Source organism: Ursus arctos, unplaced genomic scaffold (assembly GCF_023065955.2).
Source record: "Ursus arctos isolate Adak ecotype North America unplaced genomic scaffold, UrsArc2.0 scaffold_8, whole genome shotgun sequence".
In the NCBI taxonomy this organism is placed as follows: domain Eukaryota; kingdom Metazoa; phylum Chordata; class Mammalia; order Carnivora; family Ursidae; genus Ursus; species Ursus arctos.
This window is the reverse complement of record NW_026623100.1, coordinates 21,941,678-21,968,029: the sequence shown is the minus strand read 5'-3', so window position 1 is coordinate 21,968,029 and position 26,352 is coordinate 21,941,678. Positions and strand designations below refer to the sequence as shown.

The 26,352-nt window shown below is 41.1% G+C and overlaps 1 protein-coding gene across 5 annotated transcripts in view; it reads right to left on the bottom strand.

Annotated features, from left to right (window-relative positions):
* Nucleotides 1-26,352, bottom strand: part of SPTBN1 (spectrin beta, non-erythrocytic 1) — a 190,806-nt gene that overhangs the window by 123,816 nt on the left and 40,638 nt on the right. For all 5 annotated transcript variants that reach the window (XM_026485843.4, XM_026485863.4, XM_048222657.2 and 2 more), the window contains one exon: nucleotides 15,794-15,988. In XM_026485843.4, the coding sequence (XP_026341628.1) occupies nucleotides 15,794-15,941 (148 nt within the window). In that variant the 5' untranslated portion in view covers nucleotides 15,942-15,988. The remainder of the gene's footprint in view (nucleotides 1-15,793; nucleotides 15,989-26,352) is intronic.

Here is a 26,352-nt window from a genome sequence, read left to right as displayed (position 1 = left end):
TCTGCTGACCACAGACTTGCGTTCACCTCGTTCACTTCATCACCCATCTCTCTATTTCTAATACTAACCACAGTACCTGGTGGGTGCTCGATAAAATTTCACTTAGTCATTCACTAATAAAATGACACAAAAATCAAATACCCCCTTACTCATTTAATCATCATGATTCACATAGCTTAAAAACAGAGAGGCCACTTTGATGTCCTTTTAAATGCACCTGCTACCACTAATTAGTAGATCAATAGTAGCATTTTAAAAAAATGGGAGAGAATAGAAAACATCATAGCATCTCATGAATTCAAGTTCAGCATCACATTGTGAAACTTAAATGTGGGTGAATACACAAACACACCCACATACATTAATTTTTGCGTGTACGGATTACCATGTAAAATATATTTCCTACTGATACTCTGCTCAAATTTTTTTCTGTCAAAATCTTAAGTCAGTTATAGATTGGATCAACATGATCAGTCGGAAGTCTTCTGTTCAGTTTAAGAAACATAGAAACTTCAACCTCTATGATAAAATTCAGTTCAGACAATAATGGTGTTAGGTGTGCCAATTAAAATGGCTCCCTGGATGTGAGGGGGTCTAAAAAAAAAAAAAAAAGATCTTCATGTGGGCACACCTGAAGATTACACCTGATGAAATGCACAAAGCAAGCTGCAGAAGCACACCTGTTAACTCAGTGCTGTGCGTTTCGGGTTTCGAATTCGTATCAAGTATATCCTCCAGCCTTGCCTCCTCTCCCTCCTGTATTTCTCAAAGCTGTCTTGAATACCTCTACATTATTTACAAGCATCCCTACTAACACTGGCCTTCCCTCAAATGCCTGGAGACAACTCCATGGACAGTGTGTTTAGGGGCTCAGGGAAAAGCCGGAAGCACACACTAATCCTCTGCAGAGTGACCAGCTCCAGGTATAAAGTTTTGTGTTTTCACCATAGGGACATATAAAGGGCTAATCGATTTGGTCTGTAAACTCATTTCTGTAAAATCAGCTTCAGGACTGTCAACCCTGGGAACTGTCGAACCCATCTCAAAAAAGGTAAAAATTGACCAAGGGCCGAGCTGGCTAAATGACACACTGCCAGTCCCATGGACCTAGAAAGTTGCTGGATAGCTTTTGTTGTTAACGAAAGAAGAAAAGGTTTAAATTAAACACCGGTTAAGGGGCCTCTGGGTGGCTCAGTCGGTTAAGCATCTGCCTTCAGCTCAGGTCATGATCCTGGAGTCTCAGGATCGAGCCCCACATCGGTCTCTCTGTTCGGCAGGGCGTCTGCTTCTCCCTCTCCCTCTGATCCTCCCCCATCTTGTGCTCTCTAATAAATAAATAAAATATTTTTTAAAAAATTTAAAAAAATAAACACCGGTTAAAACGACAACAATGACAACAGCACTCTAGTCCACGTGTAGCCTTGTCTGAGGGATAGATGAATGGCCTTTGGCCGTCATAGCGAAATAAAAGTATTCTAAGAACCATAAACTACAATTATGGCATTCTATTCCCTGTCATGCTTGGCCACCACATTCACCAAATTCCCTATGTCCTTAAAGTCACAATACATTATTCCAGGAGGACAAGTGTGGCCAGCATTTATAAATTTGTAATGACCCATTAAATCATCAACTCCAACTGCTGGCACCCACTCGAGGCTAACTGACACACGAGAAAACACAGGCAAACTGCAGACCAACCTAGGAGTGCGCACCTCCTTAAAAATGCCCCCATCAAGCACCTTCAATATCCTGAAACATGGAAGGTAAAGAGATAAAGAGCTTTTGAGAGAGGTCCAGAAGCACAGCAATGACCTGAGGAAGGAGTGGACAAATAAATCTTTAGCTCTAGCTCTTTGGGGCAAAAAAGTATAAAACCCTAGGAGCGGACACTTGCAGCACAAAAGGAAGCAGGGGCCACACTGAGAGCATCATGTGAAAAATATCTGATCCTCTGTGTAATGGTTTGTACCAGCTTAAAAATTATGCCCCAAACTTCCAACAGCATCTCTATAAGTTAATATTGTAGTAGAGAGATGAGATCCTGCAAGAATGAAAATCTAAGACGAATACTCTCTGGTGAGAGAAAGATTAAACTCCAGATTAACTATCAACATGTCCTGCTTCTGCTTATTACTACAAAAAAAGGTGTTTCAATAATATGCATGGAAAGTATCTCAAAAGACACGCGTCAAACTTTTAAAAGGAATTCTCTCTTACATTATAATGTAAAATTCTTAAACACAAAGAACTAACTCTTTGACGGGTATCATAGAAATTAGGGGCAAATTTTCCCCAAATGAAGTGGATACTTGGTAGATCTGACCATGAATGGCTCTTCAATCTGACAAGTAAAAGCACCTAACTGCATTCTGATTTCTATGAGGCGCTGTAGGAAATGTTGAAAGAAGTATTATTCAGTCACAATCTCAAGGGGTTTACTGATCAGCTGGAGAGAGAATATGGATACACACACCTGAAGCACACACATGTAACTAATATGATTCAGGGGGTAGGATACGGAAAGCAACAGGCAAAGAAGTTTCTTGAAAATGTCAGTCTGAGCCACACAGGAGATGGCTTCACGGAGGAGCCAGGGCTCAGGCTGGAGACAGTGGAGAGGCTTGGGTTTCCTCAAGACCTACAGGGCGATCCAACAGGTAACAGGGAATGCGGGGAGGGCCGGCGACTGGCAAATAGCCCAGCATCTCTCTGATGCTGTTAAGATGCCTACAGACACAATCATGTGGCTAGTAAAGCAATTTCACATAGGTGCTCAAGAAATCTAAAGAATCTGCAGAAATTTAAACCTGTATGGCAAAATTTTTCTCAGCCTCACCCAATAACGTGTCCATCGCCCAATGATGTCACTACCTCAGGGTTCTGAAAATTCACAGGTTTGCAGGAAAGAGGTCAAAACTCAAGCTCAGCAAATTCCCCTGAAGATTACCCCAATGAGAATAAGGAAAAAGAAATGTGGAAAGGGGACATGTTTTTCTTTTTTTTTTTTTTTTTAAGACTTTATTTATTGAGAGAGAGAGAGAGTGCGCGAGCACAAGAAGGGGGAGTTGCTGAGGGAGAAGCAGGCTCCCGCTGAGCAAGGTGCCCAAGGTGGGGCTCAATCTCAGGACCCTGCGATCATGATCTGAGTCAAAGGCAAACGCTTAACCCACTGAGTCACCCAGGTGCCCCGGGACATGTTTTTCAACCAGAGAATGAAGAGGCTAAGATTTAGGTTTTGGGGAAGGCTCACAACACTTTTATGTAATCCTGTCACATTCATTGCTTATTTTATACACATGATCTATTTCCCCAAAATAGATTAAATGTGGGTAAGGAGCATGGTAATATGGTGCTTACAGTGTTGTAATGCTAAAAAAATCTGGAATGGTGCCATTACTGGGCACCTGTCATACTCTAAGAATGGTGCTGATCCTTGAGGCCTCAAGAAGACAGGATGGGACAGAGAGTTTCCAAGAAACAAAATAGTTAAATTCACAAGTTAACAACTTAGGTACAAACAAAGCATCTTATTAGAGGCACAGTCTAAAGACGGAAATGCTAATGTTCATTCCTCTTTGTGAACTTTATTGTTTCAAAGACCTTAATGGAAGCTGTACATTATTGGTTGTTTTTTAAAAAATATTTTATTTATTTGAGAGAGAAAGCGAGCGCACACAGGCGGGGGGAGGAGCAAAGAGGGAGGGAGAAACAGGCTGCCCACTGAGCCCAACACGGGGCTTGATCCCAGGACTCTGGGCTCATGACCTGAGCAGACGGCAGACTTACCCAAATGAGTACCCAGGTGCCCCTGCCTTTTTTTTTTTTTTTTTTAAGAAAGCAATCAGACAATAGCAAATGTCACCTTGTCATTTTATAACAGTTTTATTTCTGAATCAACAACATCAATCTATCTGAAAATGTGCTGGGGGCATTTTTGTTACTTATTGTTATCTGCGCAGCACCCACCTCCTTTTTCAGGAACAGGTCCATGATTGCAGAGAGAGCCGCCATGCTCTTACATCCCTCCACACCCTGCACCACAGTTCACTGGTTCAGGAGTAGCCCCCTGACCAAAGTCTAATAAACTATAGCCTCCCTATCAACCCCCCCCACCATGTTTCCAACTGAAACTAGAAGAATGGGGAGAGTGGCGGATAGCAACATCCAGGGGCAGACAGCAATCATCTTTCAGTCACCTGAAAGACTACCTCCAAGGGGAGAGACAGACGCTAAAAACAAGAGACTGAGAGATGGAAAGCTTAATTTCTGTGATTCCTGGGGCTGTCTGTACCCTGCCTTTCCCTTGGGTTGGCTGCTTAACTCTTCCTTTGATCATGCAGAATGCCCCAGCATCTTTCCCCCAAAGTCCCAATATAAAGTACAGTCTTCCACCACACTGCAATTCTGCATTAGAAATGCCAACCACAGCCTCTGTCAGCCAAATGCCCTCTGAGTTGTGAATGGATGGGGCTGGTATGTTTTGTACATATGACTTCCTGCTCTTCTCCAGCATTGTGGATACATCTTCCTCTTCTTCTTCTTCTTTTTTTTTTGAGAGAGAGATGGAAGAAAGAGAGAGAGAGCAGGGGAGGGGCAGAGGGAGAGAGAAAAACCCAAGCAGTCTCCACAGCCAGCACAGAGCCCAATACAGGGCTCAATCCCATGACCCTGTGATCATGACCCAGGCCGAAATCAAGGGTAGGACACTCAACCGACTAAGACACCCAGGCACCCCGTGGATAACTCTTCTAAAGTAATCATTTGCAGGGGCCCCTGGCTGGCTCAGTCTATAGAGCATGTGTCTCTAGAGCTCAGGGTCGTGAGTCTGAGTCCCACGCTGGGTGTGGAGCCTACCTAAAATGTAAATAAATAAGCAAATGTATGTATGTATGTGTGTATGTATGTAATCATTTGTAAGTATCCAGTTGGCCACGGCCTGGTGTAATAAGATTATTTGGGCCAATCAGAGCCCCATCTCCGTATTCAATCTCACAGAAATTTTACTAGAGAAAACCAGGATTTTAGCGAGTCATCTGGCAAGGAGGTCAAAAGAGAAAAGATTGGCAAGAGGTAGAGCTGGAATTACAGTACCCCAAAGCCACGTGTGAGCTGAGTCAGGAGTGGGCAGATACAAATACTCTGTACAGGGCTCCAGTGAAGGAGGCAGGCAGCCCACGTGAAGGATGAAGAAGGTCTCCGGCCCCACAGCAGCCACAGTCGCGAATGGATTTCTAGGGCTCGTCAGCCTGAAATTTTGCACTAACCCTCCCTCACGCCTCCCTCACTCCACTACAGACATAGCCTTTTTTACTCAGATAATTCAAGTGAATTTCTGTTCCTGACAACCAAAAAGAACTACCCAAAAATAACTCTGAATGCAGGATTCTTTTCGGAGAAGCCAAACAGCAGACACAGACCGAATGCTTGTTACCTTGTTACTCAGATCCCTCCCAGTGGATTACTATTTAATGGGATCATGTCAAGACTGACAAATATGCCTTTGAATAACCAAAACCATCTTCTTTAATCAACTTGGTGTCAAAAATCAAAATCTAATTTAAGAAACTAACATCTAGGCATCAATCTCTCTACAAATCAGAAAACTAAACTGAATGGTATCACGGAAAACAGTGGTTAAATAAGACCTTAGGTCTTTGAACTGCATTAATATAAAACCTACTTTTTGACACTTTTGGTTCTTCCTAACCGTCGACATTTTATTTTTAAAGTGTAGAGGACTTTACAAATGTCCTGTGTGTAAACTGTATCTTCCCTTTTTATCTTTCTATGATGGTACCTGTTCACAGGTCTACTTTAGTAGAAACTGGCGAAGGAGTTAAACTACGTAAGTGCATTTATTTTTATTTTTATTTTTTCAAAGATTTTATTTATTTATTTGACAGAGAGAGAGACAGCCAGCGAGAGAGGGAACACAGGCAGGGGGAGTGGGAGAGGAAGAAGCAGGCTCATAGTGGAGGAGCCTGATGTGGGGCTCGATCCCAGAACGCCGGGATCACGCCCTGAGCCGAAGGCAGACGCTTAACCGCTGTGCCACCCAGGCGCCCCTACGTAAGTGCATTTAATAAATAACCACATGAGACACCAAACAACAAAATGAAAAACTTCCTAAGTCCACAGTACTTTCAGATACCTACAATGGATCTGCCATCTGTTTCCAGGAACTGCCAGATAAAAAAGTATTAAGATGTTAGTAGCTTTCATAGAATTTTCCTGCTCTTTCTCACTAATCTACCACAATTACTTACATAAGAGAGCAGAGGGAGAAATGAGGTACTGATGCATGCTATAACATAGATGAACCTTGAAAATGCTTTGTTAAGTAAAAGAAGCCCCGTCACTAAAGGCCCGATTCCCTTTATATAAAATGCCCAGAATAGGCAAATCCATAGTCAGAAAGTAGAGTAGCGGTCGCCTGGAGCTAGGGCGAGTGGGAAAATGGGAAGTGACCGCTAATGTGTATGGGATTTCTTTCTGGGGTGATTACGATGTTCCGGAATTAGTGGTGATTGTTGCACAGCTTTGTGAGTATATTAACCACTAAAGTGTATACTTGACAGAGGCAAATTTTATAATATGTAAATTATATCTCAATAAAGCTGATATTTAAGAGTCAGACAGATGGGGACAGGGTACACTGGCAGAAAGAGCCAGGAAAAGAAAAATCTTAAGTTTTTCCTCTTGCTTACCCAGACAGTCCCCAACAAAAGATAAGTTATATTCCCTAATAAGTTCATTCGCAAATTAACCACCAAATGTATGGGATTTTCTCATAGAAATGATGGTTGGAGTTCCTTAAAAATAAGAGGCTGACTTAAGGAAAGTATTCTGGTGGGGTGGGAAAAGGAGTTAAGGCAAAGGCTAAGGGTGGAGTAAGAGAGGACTAAAGGGGTAAGGATCAAGGGAAGTCCTGCAGGTGGCTGAGAAATGAGAATGGGGCTCAAGAAGACGGGGGCAGGAACGGGGGCTGGGTTAGGAAGAGGGAATGGTGTGTGGTTAAGCGGTGCAGTGAAGGAGAGGAAGGGCAGGCCAGCGCTCCCCCCGCCAGGATCATTCAACTCAGACACTATGGGATGTCAGCATCGCTAAGGTGAGAACACAATGTGAAGGGTGTAAGGAACAGCAGCAGGAACCCAGGCTGATTTCCAGAGTGGGGAAGGGGTCATCTCCAGCAGTCAGAGGAAAGGGAGGGAAAGAAGACCTGAGACAACTGTATCCAAACAAGAAAGAAACCATTCCTGCATTCCTCTGGTCAGGAAACTGCTGAAGCTGTATGTACACAGAAAATAAATTGAGGGTATAACCTAGAACTCCATGTAATGACCTAAACAGACTTTCTCCTCAATAGTTTTCATGAACCTCTTCAGTATGAAATGCTCTTTCAGATTCAGATTTCATAAATAATGGGTGGTATATTTACTGTGCACTAGGGACCATGCCTCTCTCTCAAATAATCCCAAATAATGCAAAATTTAGGCAAACAGCTTCAAGAGTGGGTGAGGAAAATAATGGATAACTGTTAAAGCCCTGTTAATCCTGACTATAGAAACCCATTCCATCATGTGAGAAGTCTCTCCCTTGGGCCATAGAAGTGCTGCATCCGAACAGGGCGGGTGGGTGTGCAAGTAAGAAAAGTTCTCGATTTAATTTTAGAGAAATGAGTCCAACCTTGAGAAGCCAAAAGCAGACTTTGCGTTTTAATGAGAGGGGTCCTTGGGGATCTGCAACCTGGCCTCTTTGGTTTTGCGGCGGTGGAAACAAAGCAGCCATGCCCAGGTTCAAGCCCCCGTCCCTCCCCAAGTTCCAATGATCTTCACACGACTCCATCCACCCTCTTCAAATGACTGCCGTTCTTCCTCTTGTGGTCAGCCTTTGCCTATAAATTACTAGAGCACTAACTGCCTATACCCCCTTCCTGGAACTTGCATACATGTCTAGTTAATGTTTCGTGTAAATAGGTTTTATCTTCCTAATTAGACAATTCTAGACCATGTTTTACAGATCTCTTTATATACCCAATAGCACACTGGCTTTGTACTCCCACTAGAAAGAAGTCAAATATTTTATATATAATATAAATATATATCTTTTATTCATTTTGGCAGGGGCAGCGGATTATGAATTAATAGTCTAATCCTGGAAAGTTTCTAAGTAAAACCATCATATTACAGGAGACCATAAAAAATATAAAGCCAATATCTAAGCCACCTCTTTAAAAACTCATGATTGTAGGTAGAAAGACATTAAGATATCTCTGGGAAAAGGTAAACTTAATCTTTTAAGATTTTAAAAGTAGGTTTTCCTCCATCTATGTGCAGGTCTATCTATTCTGGAATTAAGTAAACAATTTAAGTACTTAAATGATAACTTGAAATTTGCAGTCACTTGGGAGAAAGTGATGGCAAGTTCTGCTCCAATTCTCAGGGTACAGAACCCAGCTCTTTTCCTCCTGAGAAAACCCTGTGCCTGAATTTTCTTTTATCTATAACTGCAGAACTTTCTTTAGGATATACTTTTCAAGTTTCCCTACTAATTTTAATGAGCACTCTAATTTAGGCCCAAAGAAATGTTCTGCCCTCCTGGAGATTACAAATGAGAAGACCCCAACAGTGATCGGGGTTGGGGGGCCTCAACCACCTCTGAGACCACGAGGATCCACCCACACAGGGGCTGGAATGAGGCCTGGGATTAGAGGAAGAATGTACTCCTCCTGCCAGGAGACAGCCCTACACTCAAGTTTGGGTGGAACATGAAGGCCTCTTAGGTGTCGAGATATCAAAACATAAACTGTGACCTACTTGGAGAAAAGGGCAGACTACTATTTTAAAGAAGAGATAAAAAGCTGATTTCCCTTTGGGGGGAAATACTCAGATAAGAAGATAATGAATATTAAGTTAGAATACTAGGGCCATGTCCCAGGAAAATGTTTCTCTACGTGTATCATATGCATTAAAAATGTAGACTACTGGGCTCCCTCCTACATCAGTGAATCTCAACTTATGGGGGCCCTTGAATTATGCATTTTTAAACAAGTATGCTATTCAGTCTTCTGCATCCAAAAACAGTGCTTGAGAGCAGGGCCAAATTTTCAGCTGAAAGAGCAGAGTGCAGATGTGCTGCAGGAGCTGTCTGTTGCTACCTTGCATCCACTTACAAATAGTGCTGGGGGCGCCTGGGTGGCTCAGTCGTTAAGCGTCTGCCTTCGGCTCAGGGTGTGATCCCAGAGTCCTGGGATCGAGCCCCGCATCAGGCTCCATGCTCCGCTGGGAGCCTGCTTCTTCCTCTCCCACTCCCCCTGCTTGTGTTCCCTCTCTCGCTGGCTGTCTCTGTCAAATAAATAAAATCTTAAAAAAAAAAAAAAAATAGTGCTGGAAAGCACAAAAAGGAGAAGTCTTCATTTTTACAGCAACGATTCAACTGATGCATTATTGCTGATCAGAATTTAAATTCACATTTAGTCAAGTGGCCAACTGCTTACTGCTTTATAACATACCCTAGACCAAATACTAGATGGTATTTTAAAGCTCACATTTGTTTGGCAGGATCTATAACGTTTAAAGTGTCTGTGTGAAGGCACTCGAGCTGTCCTCTCCAAATCAGTAGCCATTGGCCACACGTGACTACTGACCATAAGAAATGTGGGTAGTCAAATACGTATTGGATTCCAAAAAGACTTGGTAGAAAAAAATGTAAAGTATCCAACTTCTTATACTGATTGCACATTGATGAGATAATATTTTGGATGATTTGATTAACTGAAATATCTTACTTAGAAAGTTAAAAATCATGTGGCTAATAATACATTTCTTTTAGGCAACACTTTAAAATATTTAAAGCATATCAGTGGTTTAGCCGATTAAATGCTCCACCTAAATTCTTGGTCACTCAAATGACTATGTTTAAAGGGAGTCTGGCCTATACATATAGCAACTAATAACTTACCTACTTTATGGATGTAATGTAAAGGATACAATTAGGTGCCTTCGGCTCATTTTTCTAAGGCTCTCAGCTGTCCTTGATTCCCTACTAACCATGTAAACTCAAGGTCAATTTTTTTTTGCTAAAACCATAGCTTTGCAGAAAGGCTCTTACGCATAACTTTAGCTCATAAATGTTGATGAGTGACATCTCCCAAAGGAATTTCATTTTTAACTTCTTTTTTTAAATACTCATTTATACACAGGCTTTTTCCTACCACTTTTCTATGTCATGATTTTGGGGGTAACAATTAAAACTTCTGAATGTGACAGTAGATGCTAAGATGCTTTCATGCTTTGTTGTCCTCATTACAAAATAGTTCAGATTTTATTTCAGAAAAAAAATTCAAATACAGATAAGTAAAAAGGAAAGTCATTCAGAAATAAACAACACTTTGGCGTATATCTTCCTAATTTTTAAAATTCACTGTTTATGAGTGTTGCTACAAAGACTAATTCTAATTATTTTATCAATTTTTTGTTTGTTTGTTTTGAGAGAAAGAGTGTGCGCTAGTGGGGTGTGGGGGAGGAGGAACAGAGGGAAAGGGGGAGAGAATATCTTAAGCAGGCTCCACACCCAGGGCAGAGCTCCACAGCTGGGGACTGGGGATGGGGCTCAATCTCATGACCCTGAGAGATCGTGACTTGGGCCGAAATCCAAGAGTAGGCTGCTCAATCAACTGAGCCACCCAGGCACCCCAACTTTATCAGTATTTTCAGGCGAAATGCTGTACTTTGTAAAGGATTACTTTTCCTACTTCCCCTAATTTGTGTTGATTGTACAAAATATAACCTCCAACCATTAACACTTATCACTTGTAGAAAGAAAACATTAACCTTTTACATTTCTTTAAAAGATTAAGTTTTATGTTTTTATTTCAAATAAAATGCTGCTTTGCAAAACGCCCCGCTTACTTTGAATCCCTTTCTTCACCACCACATGTTGCACACTACGGGGGCGATTTGGTCAGAGGTCAGGAATGTGGGTATGCCATCATGGGATGCGGGCAATCATTTACAGAAAGCCTAAAAGTCACTTCACAGCACTCTGCCTTAAGGCTGAATCGGCCTGGCGTGACCTCTCTGCTGCACAACCTGATGCACCAGGGCTTTTCTCCTGTCCCTTCGAAATTCTAAATGGGAGCACACAGTGTAGGCGTAAGTATCAATCTCCCCAGCCTCATATACATAAAATTTGTGAACACGGGGCAAGAGTCAATCTTAGCTCTAATTACTTTCTAAAACATTCCTACGTCTTGACCTTTTGAAAGCTAATGATTTGAGAGACTCCCTCTTCACCCAACTTGGGTGAGGGGAAATCTTGTAGATGAAGCTTTTCTCTACTGTGAGAAAAAGCTGTTGTTTCTGTCCCCACCAGGAGATTCCCTAGACAGATTACAAAGACAGCAGAGTTCACGTCCCTATGCCTCCACTTGTGTTTTCCTCTGATGTTTCGAATCCTAAAGACCAGGAGGGCTGGTGATGAGTGACTGCCATGTGAATCAGACTAATTTTCAGGCAAAGAAGTCTAAGGAGAATGGAAAGATTCAAAGCTCCCTGGGCAATGGAAGAGACCCAACTCCAGACTCTTTCATCTTTGTGATGATAAACTGGCACTTGACAAGTGACTGCAGGCCTGATTCCTACGGTTTTAAAACATGGACGTGTTCCACACTATACAGGCGAAGCCATCTCCCCTGTCAAATATCTTACACCAAATGGGTGTCCCACAATGCAATTCACTTCTGACACTAACTGCCTGTAGTGCAGACCCCCCAGCTTAAGGGATCTGTCCCCCAAGACCGCCTCCACTTCTGATGCCAGTCACAAGTCCCAGGCCACCATACTTCTCACTAATCAGCTCTAAGTTCATGGGTTCCTGTGAACAACCCCCTCAGGTTCAAAAATTTACTAGGACAACTCACAGAACTCAGGAAAATACTTATGTTTGCTGGTTTATTATAAAGGATACAACTCAGGAACAGACAAATGGAAGACGTGTATAGGCAAGGTGTGGTGGGGTGTGTGTGAAGAACTTTCATGGCCTCTCAGGACCCACCACCCTTCCAACACACTAATGTGTTCCCCAACCCAGAAGCTCTCCAAATCCTTCCATTGAGGGGCTTTTAGGGAAGTTTCAATATGTAGACATGACTGATTAAATCAGCCATTGAGATTAACCTCAATCTCTAGGCCCCCCTCTTTCCCAGAGGCTGGTGGATGGGGCTGAAAGTTCCCACCTTCTCATTATTTGGTCATTTCAGTGACCAGTCCCATCCTAGCATTATCTAAAGGCCTCACCCTACGTCACCTCCACCAGCACAAATCCAGGTGTGAGGAAGGCGGCTTTTCATGAATAACAAAAGACACTCAGCAAATTCCAAGGGTTTTAGGAGTTCTGTGCCAGGACTGAGGACAAAAACAAAATTTATTTCTTATTATACCACAAAGTTAAGAGCAAGAAGAGGATGAAGGCAAGTAAACTGAAATTAAGAACAGTTCTTATAACTTACAGGAAGAGTGTATGTTACCCATATATAAAACATATACATAGCAGCCTAATAATAGAAAATACCTGTAAACTGGGTAAAAAATAGTAGCAAGTAGTTTCTCTCACCTTATTTCCTCACAGATACAAACATGTAGAGCCACTTAGTAAAGGACACAATCCAAGGTGGTGTTTACATGGTCAATACAAGATGCACTATAAAAAGATGAATTCCTGCACCGCTGTCTTTTATATATCAGCTCAGAATTCAGACTGAAGTCTAAAGACTCAACAGGTAGAGCACTTAAGAGGGACAGGAAATTTGCTACATACATTTCCACTGCGCTAGCCAAGACCTCCCATTAGAACATGCATTTGTAACAGAAACCCTACAGCAGCATTACCTCACATTGGATCGATCACTATACTACTTCCCTATAAGGGGCAGTAAGATAGTTCTCTTCTCTCAAAACGAGGTGCCAGCCTTCCACACCACTCCCACATTAAAGTGTGCCTTTAAAATAACTCTGTGAAGTTTGATACTTGAATTCTTGCTAGATTTTAGCTGGGTCTAGATCTAATGGTCTCAGACATACAGGGAAATAGACCAGTCAACCATCAGTCTTGAAACGTGACTCTTCAGACCAGCCACATCAGCATCACCTGGGAACCTGTTAGAAATGCATAACATCAAGCCCGATCCTAGACTTACGGAATCAGAAACTCTGGGGGTGGGATGACCAGGCAATTGTGATCACACTCACATTCTAGAAGCCGTGCTGCACTGTTCTTTTACTCGCCCCCCTTTTCAATTCTGTTGCTCTTGTTTTCAGCATATACGATTCTTAGCTCAGAGATTTTTCTGTCCCATAGAATAGGAATTCAAATAACAAGAAAATTTCCTCCAACAAACAGATGGTTTTCCTGGTATCTACTGGATCCACCGAAAGCAATTCTTTCTCTATACATCATTTAACGTGGAGGCAACACCTTTTCTTTTCAATAACTTGCATGGTTAGTCATGGCTTCTTCTAGACCACAAGATTCATTCCTGAGCCTTTTAAAGATTTTTTTAAAACTTGTTTCAGTTACCCATTATCAATATTCTATACCAATGAGCTTTGAATCATTTTATATTTTACTGAATATGGAAAAAAAGGGAAGTATACACTTTGGAGCCAGTCTGCCTTAGCCACTTATCAGTGCGACCTTGGGCAAGCTACTTAATCTATGCCTCAGTTTCCTCATCTATACACTGTAGATAATAGTAATGTCCCACGTATAGGGTTGTTGTGTGATTAACTGTTAATATATATAACGCATTTAAAACAGTGCCTGCACACGGGAAGCACCATGTTAAATGCTTACTATTACTATCATAACTACAGTAGTTCAGGGACCTAGATAACAGAAAAGGAAAGCCACCCTAGGAAGTCTTAGGACAACTGATTAGTACTAAGGACAGCTGGGGATCTCCCCTGGAACTGCAATAAAGATCAGACACAAAGAGCAAGGAACTACTCTACAATTGCAGGTACAATTTTCCTTATAAGGGAGGTAATACGTAGTAGCCTAGAACCAGAAAGTAAATGACTCATGATCAAAGGTAACTGGCCACCAATATCATACTGATCTAAAGACTTAAATGCAGATTCAAGAAAAAGACGTAAGAGATTAAAGTACAAATTGATCCACTGGCACAAGCCAGGATCAAGGTTTCCATAAGGTTCCCTGTTAATGAATAAGCTAGAAAATCTTCAGTTCTAGAGTGACTACCTGGTTAATCATTCATTTATGCCCTCAAATTAGGCAAGCTCAAGAAAGATCACTAAATCACCACCACTCAAGAGACAAGTTATCCTAAGGAGAATTTTCCTACAGCATTTAGTTGGCTGCATCCTCAGTACCCATTTCTCTCTTCCTCCTTCCTGTTATATTCCAAATTTTCTAGCCAAGCTGTTCAGATGGGACTGAACCCTACCCACCTCACCCCACAACCCCCCTCACTCCAGAAGTGCGTCCTGATTAGCTGATGTCAATTAGCTGATGTCAATCAGCATATCCTCTTCTCTGACTCCACTTGGAGAGAGATTCTGAGGGAGGCCTCTGGCCCAAGTCAGGATCAATCAGGCCAGTGAGACTGCTCCGAGGGCCATGGTAAAAGTACTGGGGCAGCAAAGGTACTCTTTTCTCCTGGATATCCTTATAGGCAGATCTGGGACCTGGGGCAGCCATCTTGGAACTATAAGGCCAAAAAATGTAGAGAAAGAAACTGGGCCCTGGTCATACCATTTAAGTCCAGGAGTAAGTCTTGCTTAAAGGCAAAATTTGTCTTCAATGTGACAATACATTCTCTTTATCATTTAAACCACTTTGGGTTAGGTTTTCTTTTGCTTACAATCAAGAGAAGTCTGAACGATACATGCATCATAATCAAATTACACCATAAAGGTAACAAGAAAAGTCAGCTATCTGAACAATTAATGGTAAACTTACCTGGCTTACATGGCAATGATTTACGGGTAATAATCAAAGACATTAAGAAAAAAAAATCATTAACCTACTTTTCTCATTTGGAAACCATTTGATCTGAAATTTCAAAGTTCAGATGCAAGACCTCAAACACACTCCAGTTTGACCTCTGGTTTACATATATTCAGTACTGCTGAGTCTTCATCATGATGAAATCCTTTCTGGATTTTCAGGGCAATTTCAGGGCAAGACACTGCCCACCCCTACCAGGGTTAGGGTGAGAGTGTGTTCTAAGCATTCAACAGCAACAAGGGAGTGAGGAATCACAAAGTAAGGGTGTGTTCCTGCTAATTTTAATGAATTGATGGCAAACTTACCTGTTGTAGCATTAAATGTGCCCTTACCAGATTAAGCCATTGCATTGTTACATCTACTTGCATGTGATACTCACTCCCCTTGGTCACTCAAAGTAAGTACTCTACTACTGTAACAAGTCAGATCAACCAATATATCACAGGAACTAAGCACACAGGCTAATTTGTATATTTTTCTGTATATAGTCCAGTATGCTGCATTATTTTGAAACATAAGAGGAGTCAAAAATAACAGAATTCTTACAAACCTAGGGCAGCTCAAAAAAATCACTCATTTTGGCCTTAGGATGGACAGCTCTCCAAATATGGAGCTGGCCATCTTATGCAATGGTCAGTTTGCCCTCCTGGGACATATTTAAGTAGAGGTGAACTGACCTTCTTGTAGGGCAGACAGGGCAGGTGATTTTAAGGGGAGCTGTAAGGGCCGCTGGGCCTCTGTAACAGGGCACCACGAGACTTACCTGCCAGAGCCTTGATGCGGGACCGCTCAAAGAGCCTCGCGGAGCTGTTCTCGTTGTCCCAGTCATCCACGTCCCAGCGGTTGTTGACATCGCTGTACTGCTGTTGGATCTCAATGTTGTCATAGTCTGTGGCTACTGTGGTCGTCATCTTGAACTGTCTCAGCTGCTCCTCCACATCAGCTCCTTCTTAGAGTTCTGTGAGAAAGAGAAAGAAAACCCGATTTAGACATCTGAAGCACGCTGTGTTCCCATGAAACCTGCTGGGTTAAAGGTGAGTAGAAGCTAAAACAAGTCCAGAACAGATTTTTGGAGTCAATCGAAGATTGTTTTGAACTTTAGCACTGCCTCATAACAGGGGTATGACCTTGGCCAGGGTACTTAACACCTCTGAGCCTCAGTTTCCCTGACCATTAAAAAGGAAAGAGAGCCTCCGTGTGAGGATTGAATGAGATGGCAGACACCTAATCCAGGGTGGGTTTCTTCCCTCTTTGTAAAGTTTAAGCTTTGCAATTTTTAAGTTTTATCGGAGCTGGACGAATACCTACTTGGGGCTTCTGAATGAACTCATTCATTTCTACTCTGTACCACCATAAACTATAACCTTTTAGCTTCTCCTGGAAATTCATAAAATGGTATATAAAAGAATAGACTGTTTCACCTAAATATCCCATTTTCCTATTAGAAAACAGATGCCTAAGATCAAATGAGATAGTAAACATAAGTCACCAAGGACAGTTGCAATGCCCAGCAGAGGCTCAATAAGGAACAACTGCATGATTTATATTGCTGTTATTTACAAATTCTATGACCAATACCCAGCTCTCAGGGACCTACCCAAGGCACGGTATTTTACAGGAACAAACAAGAAAGAAGAACCTGGGCCTCAACTTTTGGTCCACTGCTACCTTCACTTTATCAAAATGCCCTCAGAGAATTATGAGAATTTAGCTTTATTTTTTATTTTTATTTTTAAAGATTTTATTTATTCATTTGACAGAGAGAGAGACAGCCAGCGAGAGAGGGAACACAAGCAGGGGGAGTGGGAGAGGAAGAAGCAGGCTCCCAGCGGAGGAGCCTGATGTGGGGCTCGATCCCAGAACTCTGGGATCACACCCTGAGCCGAAGGCAGACACTCAACGACTGAGCCACTCAGGCGCCCCGAATTTAGCTTTAAATAGAGTTTCTTCCCTTTTCAAGACAGCTATGATGCATCCACTGAACTGGAATGTACTGAGGACTTACGAGGTGCTCAGCACGGTTTCAGATGCTGGGGATAACAGTAAACAAGATAAGGACTGAGCTCCGGGGAAGCCTACGGCCTTGTAGGAGGAGCCAGACAAAAAGCACACAAGAGAAGGCAAAATAGTTGAAAGAAAATAAAAAAGTGGAGTGAGGCAATAGAGTCATAATCGACCACACTGTATTATAAACTTCAACGTTGCTAAGAGACTAGATCTTACTATTCACACCACAAAGAAAAAAAAATGCTAATTACGTGATGGGACAGACACATTAGCTAATGCTACAGTGGTGATCACGTTGCAATACAGAAACATATCAAATCAACATGCTGATTGCCTTAAACTTAGATAACATTGTACATCAAATATATCTCAATTTAAGAAAGAAAGAGAAAGGGATTGAGACTATTTTCTATTTCAGATCTGGTGGTCAGGGAAAGCCTCTCTGAGTCAGTATTTAAAGTGAGATCTCACCGTCAAAAAGGAACAGGTCACACCCAGGTCAAGAGAAATAGCATTCCAGGCAAAGAAAGACTTTATGTGGAGAAGGATAGCTTGTCGGAGGAATGAGGAAGTCAATGACCCATATAATCACCCACCGTAGCTCAAACACAGCACTTGGATGGGAGTAAAATCCTGGATACCAATCACGTAGACATAATCAATCCCAACAATATAAACTTATCAGTAGATTAATTTTAACACCTACGTTAGCAATGCATTTACCAGGTTTCATAAAAACACAAAGAAATGACAGAAACCTAAGCCAGTAAGAATGTTATATTGATCTTACTGTTTGTCGCTTTTAACACTGAGTCATAATCCCCTTCAAAAGAAGAAAAGTCAATCAAGTCATGTACCATTTGACCTTGGAGGTGGTTAGTTTTCATAACTACATCAATACCAAACACTTTCACAAAATTCAGCCTTGGAGGATGCCAGCTCTACAGAAAAAAAAAATGTGAAGGTGCTATGAATTCCAAATTTCTGCAAGTAGAGAAAGGGCAATTTAACCCAACCCAAGGTGAAATCTAAACACTACGCACCTCTCGGAATTCGTGCTGGCTATTTGGTGCCACCTGCTGACCGATGAGAACAAGCCACACTGGGGCCTCCAGGGCAGCCACCAACTGGGGCTCCAACTCCCTCCACACCTGACTCCTGACTAAGCCCAACACCCACCGTTTCCCCCATACGTCCCTCTTCCTACCACTGACTTATCCCCAGATCAGTGACTGCTTTCCACAGATTTCTCAACAAGCAAGCGCTAATCCTTTCCCTAAGCGTTAAATAAGTCGTTCAAACCACATAAGCACATTTTGTCCTAAAAATTCTTCTTTAATGGTGTTTGTTCTTTAACAACCCCATTTTTCCTTAAAGAAGAAAGTGGGAAGCGAAAGTCTGTGTGCAAAAGAAACATCAATGCTATCAGTTATTCTTTTTATTCAATTGTTTCACTTGAGTGTCTAAGAACATGGATATCAGGGTCATTTTTTTCTTCAATATGCTCCACCTGTTTTAAGATAATATCCTTATCAAACAGCTGATTTTTTATAATGGAATTTTTTTTTCCTAGGGCAATGCTAAAGCAAAACATCCCAAACCCCACCAGGGCCACAGTGAAAGGGCGCTTCTAGGTATTCAATAGCAACAACGGAGTAACCTAAGGGTAAAGGAAAAGTCAGAGTCAAGGAAAGATGTGAATGTGTGCCCAGAGCACGGGGATTCCAAAAGCCCCAGCATGCTGTGAACACCATTATCCCCCAACCTACTTCAACAAGTGCCGCTGAGAGGACAGTTTATATCACACAGGGAGGTGTCTCCAGCAGGTTATCTATAAAGGGCTAGATTTTCCCAAGGTGCTATCAGCCATGTGTCCCCACAGCCAGTGAAGTAATCTGTACTTCTTAAATGGCTGTGGGGAGATTAGGAGGAGAGAAGAGTGGAGAGCTGGCCATCTTGGAACTCTGCCTGGTGGGTCCGCCATTTGGAAAGTATCGGAGGACTGTAGAAAGTTGGTGTGAAACAAGATAATCTTCTCTCCCAGAGAATGGTTCTCATTGACCCAATGGGCTCAGTTAAGTGCCCAGATTCTGACTGACTTGATCACCACAGCAGGAACTCATTAAATAATCCCTGAATGAATAAAAATCAATAATATCCTAAGGGTGATATGAATAATACCCATGTTTCTGTGGCTAGGTTTTGGGAAGATCGTTAAAAATGCATACCTACCTTCCTTGCCCTAAGTCTGTGTGTGTGTGTGTGTGTGTGTGTGTGTGTGTGTGTGTGTGTGTGTGAAAACAAGGCATATGTAAGCCAAGAGCCCTCCACCAAATTATTCTTCTCTAACCCTACATCCTATAAACTGGAATTTTCCAAAAGATACAAAAAAATTCCAAAGGCTCATCATTTTCTGCTTCGATAAGATAATTTTATTTCTTCAAACTGGCAGACCAAAACAGAAACAGATCAGGAAATGATTACCCTAGACCCAGAAGGCAAGTAGGTCTCTACACCTCTTGCATGTGCTACACTACGAGGTCATAACCATCAAGAAAAAAGCCAGAACATTACCTTTCCAAGTTTCAGTAGTACTCTATTAGTTCACCTCTTTATTGATTAAAATCCCATAAATCAATACCTGGCAAAGCCCGAGGGAAAACATCGTATCTGTTTACTTCCTGAGGTACCAATGTTTTCCATGTGACACAGGTAGGAGATAAATGCACAGGTTTTTGCTCTTTACAGTTACCTCCACGTTTCCTTCCACTGCCCTCTTCTGTTTCTGTGTAAAATCTCCCTTGGTGATGCTACCCACCCTCCAATCTTTGTCTCCTCCTCTATGCTGTCAGCTGCTCCCTGGTCAGCTAAGTGCAGGGGTCCTAAGGATAACCAGGTCAGTATCTAAAACTAAACCCATAATTCCTCCCTCCAGGCCCCGTTTCCTTCGCATCACTCCCTCACTGAATGGCACCCTCCTTTCTCCCCGTTACCTCAGCTAGACACCTTGCAGTCCTCCCTCATGTCTCCCTCTTCTCCCATCTTCAGCCCCCAAGGCTGCTCGTACCTCCTGACAATCAGGAGTTAGCTCAAGCAACAGTTTTTTTCTTTTTCCAGCAACTCACCTCCAATAATAATCCCTACCCTTTCCCTGACGTTGCCACCAGAGGGACCTTTCTCAAATGTAAGTCCAATCATTTCATTCCTGTGACTAAAACCCACCAAGGCCCATGCCTTCAGAATAATGCCCAGAAAGCTCTGAAGAAGGGGACTCTTTACGAGGGGACTCTGACCCGCTCTCCAGCCTGGTCTCAATATTCCTGTCCTAAGCTCTTGTAGCTTCTAAGGGAAAAAAGTCAGGCTCTTGACTTACCTCCAAACGACCTGGAAACAGCTTCTTCCTCTCCCCGCAAATCCTAGCTTAGGTATCACCTTACTGAAGCTACCTCTTATCAGTTACCACCACCACCTTCTGGTCTGAATTAAGACAACCTTAGATAACCCTGAATAGGTCTTCCCTCCCAGACATCTTAGACACTGCTGAACGATCACTTAGCATTATAAGACTGTTTCGTAAGTACAGAACTTCTATTTACTTATTGTCACTAGGCCATAGGCTCTCGAGGTCTTGTTCCCATCATATTGTTCTTACATCTTCTCAACTCCTAGTGGGGCACTCAGAAACATTAAGTGCTTGCTCATTATTTATTTGTGGCTGGCTGGGTGGGTGGGAGACTGGTAGGTGAAGGTCTAGAAGGTGAGGGCACAGGGCAACGTCAATTCAAGCTGCTGCTCTGGTACTATCCCCATCAGGCACCAAGGCCAAAACACTTCTCATTGGAGCTCCACAGATCTCCTGGGCACTCTGCTTTCAAGGAAGTCACAATTTTAGACTAGGCTGCTGATAAACGTAAACACAGATTTAATAAGTGCTTCTCCATGTACAGATTAACACTTAGGTTTCCCTTCTTAATTTAGGTCTAACCCATCAAAAGAGTTTATTTTTTTGTCCGAACTACTCAGGTTTCAGAAAGTAAAGAAACAAGTAGAAAATAAATGGGATTTTCACTGGCACTACACACACACACACACACACACACACACACACAAACATACACCTTCTTAATAACCAATTTTAATTAAAGGCTCTAATAAATTAAATTAAAATGAAAAAGGCAACTAACATTTGCCAATCCTTTTTGAGGAAGAAAACCATATGCTAACAATTATTTTGGCAGAAGCCACAGACCCAAATGTTCTGAAAACACTTAAAACCCTCCCACTTTATTCATAAAAGACCTGAAAAAGCACAGGCGGGACTGCTGGTGTGCTATCTTTTAAAAAATTCTGCTCAGGGACTTTGAAGGCATCAAGCTGTGGGTCTGACAATTTCCAGGGAAAGACCCAGGCGAGAACTGCCTCAATCCTCTCAACTATTCTGCCTCCAAAAACTTAAGACTCGAGCCACACCCTATTTGCAATGTGCTCACGGTGGCATTCTGCAGCATGAATAAAATGGCCAACAAAGAGAAATATCAGGAAGAAACCACAGGGATGGATAAACCCAACTAACCTATTGTTATTCAGATTCACAATAAGGCCCAAGAGTCCATCTTAAATATTGAGAGTTCTCTGCTAACAAAATCAAGACATAAACGATCAGTTCTAACAAAGTCAGGCACCCAGTCCTTCATAAAAGTATCATTCACTTTTTTTTAAAAGTAAGCTCTATGCCCAAAATGGGGCTTGAACTCATGATCCTGAGATCAAGAGTCACATGCTCTACTGACTGAGCCAGGCAGGCACCCCAGTATCATTAACTTCTAAAACTACCAGTTGACTTACAGCTTTACAGAAACACATCAACTATACAAAAAGCAAGACACAGCTGTACAAACTAGCTAAAATTCATAGACTCAGAGCATTCTGAGAGGAAGTATGCTCAGAGACCTGTTTAATAATTAACCGTTGTTAACATAGGTGGTCCTCAAATACTTGATGCTAACTTTTGTCTGTTTTTATTTATCAGTGACAGAATGGGTTAAAATCTCCCACTGTGAGTGTGGATTTTTCAAATTTTGCTTATAATTCCCTGGATACATACAAATTATAATTATTTTATCTTCTTGGTGGGCTGTTGAAAGAGCCTATTTTCTCCCTATTCACACATTTACTCATTTATTAATAGTAATATATGCCTGGTATATTTTTTCCATTCTACTATTTCGCCTTCTATTTTGTTTTAGGTTTTAGTTATGTCTCTTATTTTTTAAATCTAATCCAAGTGTTTCTGTCATTTTGTGGGCAAACATAATCCATTTACATTTATTAGGGTTATGGCCATATTTGATGTTTCAACCAACTTGTTTTCTATCTTAATTAATGAAATGGGGAAGCTGGGGCCCAAAGAGTTAAACAACTAGGTCATGTCACACAGCTGAGCCTAACATCTATAATATCTTTGTCACCTCTGAATCCTGAGCCACAAGAACTCAACCTAATCTTTAAAATACAGAAAGCTGGGGCGCCTGGGTAGCGTAGTCGTTAAGCGTCTGCCTTCGGCTCAGGGCGTGATCCCGGCGTTCCGGGATCCGGCATCCGGGATCGAGTCCCATATCGGGCTCCTCCACTGGGAGCCTGCTTCTTCCTCTCCCACTCCCCCTGCTTGTGTTCCCTCTCTCGCTGGCTGTCTCTCTGTCAAATAAATAAATAAAATCTTTAAAAAAAAATAAAATACAGAAAGTTGATAAGTCTAACAACCAAAGAAAATGTAAATTGTATTTAAAATAGTTTAATTTTCATGCTGGCTTACTTTGTGTGGGCATAGTGCTTTACTTGCTTTTTCATTCATTCCTTCCCAGCAACTTTTTGAGAGATAGATAATATTATTAGCCCTACTTTATTTATTAATTTTTTTTAAAGCAACGTCTACACTTAACCTCACCAGACACCAAATCAGCCAGCACCCTGATCTTGGACCTTCCAGGGTCCACAACCATGAGAAATAAATGTCTGTTGTTTATCTATGGTATTTTGTCATTACAGCCCAAAGGGACGAAGACACCTTCATTTCTAATATTCAGAAATAACCTCTTTCCAACACAGGTGAAAGATGCCCATAGAAGGCTGATTCTAGTTTAATGAACAAAGTCCTAGGGACAAATTTTCTTTTTTAATATGGGCATGTTAAGCCAGGCTCTACTCTTTGGAGGAGCAAAATTAACCCTTATTATAAAGGAAATTAATTATTTTAAAATATTTCACTAGCAAACAATACACTGACCATAATTCATTTTTTTAAAGCAATCTATTAAAAAGAATCCATCACTATGACTTAATAACATATTACACAATGACCAAGAACAGATTTCTCCAACAAAGAGGAGTATAATGTAGGGAGGAAACAAGGCATCTCTCTGACCTTCCTCCATTTTATAGGGTAAAATGCACAGTAAAACAGAATTATAAACAGAATTATTATTTGGGTGCCTTAAATGAAAGGAAAATTCTTAATATACAGAATAGAAATTTATTCTCTTTTACTATTTGTACATTAAGTTTTTAAACGAAGTACCTTATATCTTTTCTTTGGCTGCCTATGATACCATTTAGATTCTAAATATAAATTTGCAAGCCCTAAAATTTTTTTAGACTAGCTTTATTTTAGACTAGCTTTATTTTAGACTATATGAGAAAGATTAGCTTTTCCAATGTCTATAAGTCTCCAAATCACCTAACTTGAATCAAACAAAAAAATTCAGTAATTTCTACTAAATATATGGCTGTCCTCATTGACAGTTAAAGGCCAAACTTGTTTTTGTTCTCCTGACAGAGAGAAGCAATTAAAATTGAAATCATTAACTCAATGCAGACCTAACATCATGATCCGATGACCAGTGTGGGGTTTCTGAGCTACTATAAATAACTATTTTGGTCTTACTCTTATTCCCAGATAGTTTTAAATTACATTACAATATAGGCCTAATGGTATTGCCTGCCAAAATGCTGATCCTGAATTTCAGTGAGTTTGACATTTCACTGGATTCTTATTTGTGAAATTTCATAAGTCAGTATCATGTGTGCCCAAACAATAGAGAAGCAATAATGTGCTTTCTATTTGGAAAGCTGACTTTTTCTTCTAGAGTAGCCCAGTGCCAAAATTCTCTGCAAATCTATCAAGTGAAAATGCGTTACCTCTACAACCTGGAATAGCGATCAAATGAAGGAAATATGTCAAGCAGCACTGAAAAGCAACACTATAGGAAATGAATGCGGCACACACGCACATACCCTAAGCTCCACGAGGGCCAGGATCCTCTCTGTTCTGTTCAGTTTTATACCACCAGCACCAGCATCATGCTTAAGCCACAGCTGGTGCTCAAAAACAGTTATGAAGTAAAATGGCAGGTGGTAGAAGCTGTGGAACTCCAGAGCAATGTAACTCTGAAACACAATGCTTCTTCCTGCCCACACAATATGTAGCTTGGACCCCGATAAAATTCTCAGTGTTACATAAGGGGCAAACTTGTCTTCACTCAGTTTCATTTAAGAAAGGATGAATTTTTGCAAGAAGTTTGTTTTCAAATGTTGCAGAATGACACAGGTCATATTTAAATAGGAATGGAATAATCACTAATTTCATAATCTCATTTGGGGTATATATATTATATAGATTATTAATATTAATATATTGCAACAAATTAATATTATATTAATAATATTAATATACTGTGATAAATTTAAATATGTAATTTACATATGTGGTATATTAATATATTAAGTTATTAATAAGCATATCTTGCATATTTATTATAAATATTTAAATACATAACGTTTTAAGAATAATTCCCCTTTAAGAATCATTGCCCTTTAAGAATCATTCACCTTTGCAAAATGACCTAAGTCCTAGGCATGTCTAATATCCAAATTTCCAAAGGTTTAAATATTAGTAGTTAAATTTTCTCAGAGAACAGTTCAACAATTCTCATTGCTTGGGTTAACGCTTCAGCAGCAAGCCCTTCCCCTGTGTATGCTTGGTAAATGTTTCCCAAACTTACTTAGAACTCTGTAACCTTTCAAATGAACAAAATGAATGAAGGTTGGGCTATGATACTTGAAAAGGAGAAGTGACATTCATTCCAGGAAAAACATTCATATAATTATCATTTTAACATGATCAAACCTCTATTACTAAAATTTGTTTAAATCTGATCAATTTGAAGGAACTTTTAAAACAACAACGTTTAACAATTTATACAGGCTGAAATCCATTAGAATTCTGCACGTTACTTTCAAAAAGCTTGATTCCAAAGGTGCTCGATGTGAAGTTTGGCTAACAAAGGTTAGTTAAAGTAAATGCGGAGATCCATTTGGCTTTCCAGAATATTCAAACACTGACAAATGAGAAAAAGGAGCCACGGTGTGTAAAATGTTCCCCGAAGTTTAGAATCATAGAGGAGTTCTCTGATATCTAACAAAGAGCATGTATGCATCATAGGTGACCAAACACAAGTAAGTACATCTACCACAGTGCCAGGCCATAATCTGACCAACTGAGCCAACATCCCAGCACCCCACCAAACTTCTCATGGCCTATCCAAAGCTACAGGGCCATGGGCCTGCAATTCAAATTTGCTATTGTTCCAATCACTTCAAAATGAGAATGAGGTCTCAGCTGGTCAAGTCCTTAATCAGGTTCAAGAGCAAAGGAAACCAGCAACTTTCCTTCTTCCCTCAACAGCAGAAAATAGGCTTAAAAGAACAAGAATGAGAGAATCCAGAGCATTCTCTTTAAAAGCTCCCTAGCGATATGATTTTGGAAATTGCATTTTTGAACTCCTCGCCTGAACAAAATCAAGCCTAGACTTTCATCTCCTTGAAATATGTTATTAATAACCAGTTTTCTACTTTCCAAAATATCTACAACATAGCATGCACTTTGTTTATCCTGTTTCCAAATGCTTTCAAAGAAGTTCTTTTGCCAAACTCAGCAACAGAGTAAAGAATGAACAGGATGGCAGGGCAAATGGGAGAGCTGGAGGCAATACATTCTGTTAGCATTCTGATTCTGTGCAGAGAGAAAATCAGGGGCTGGGGACCCCAGCAGGGGCTGGGTATTTAGGGATGTCTGAGTGAACTCTGATGCTGTCTTTCATGCCATCACACACTTATGCCCATCCAAAAAGGATCCTGTAATCAAGGAAGGCTTTCTGACCTCATTAGCAACAGAACCATTATCTTTTAATAATCTGCGCTTTTAAAGATTGGGACAACAGAACCAGGTCAGCCTAAACATCACTTTCTCTAGGAAGGCTC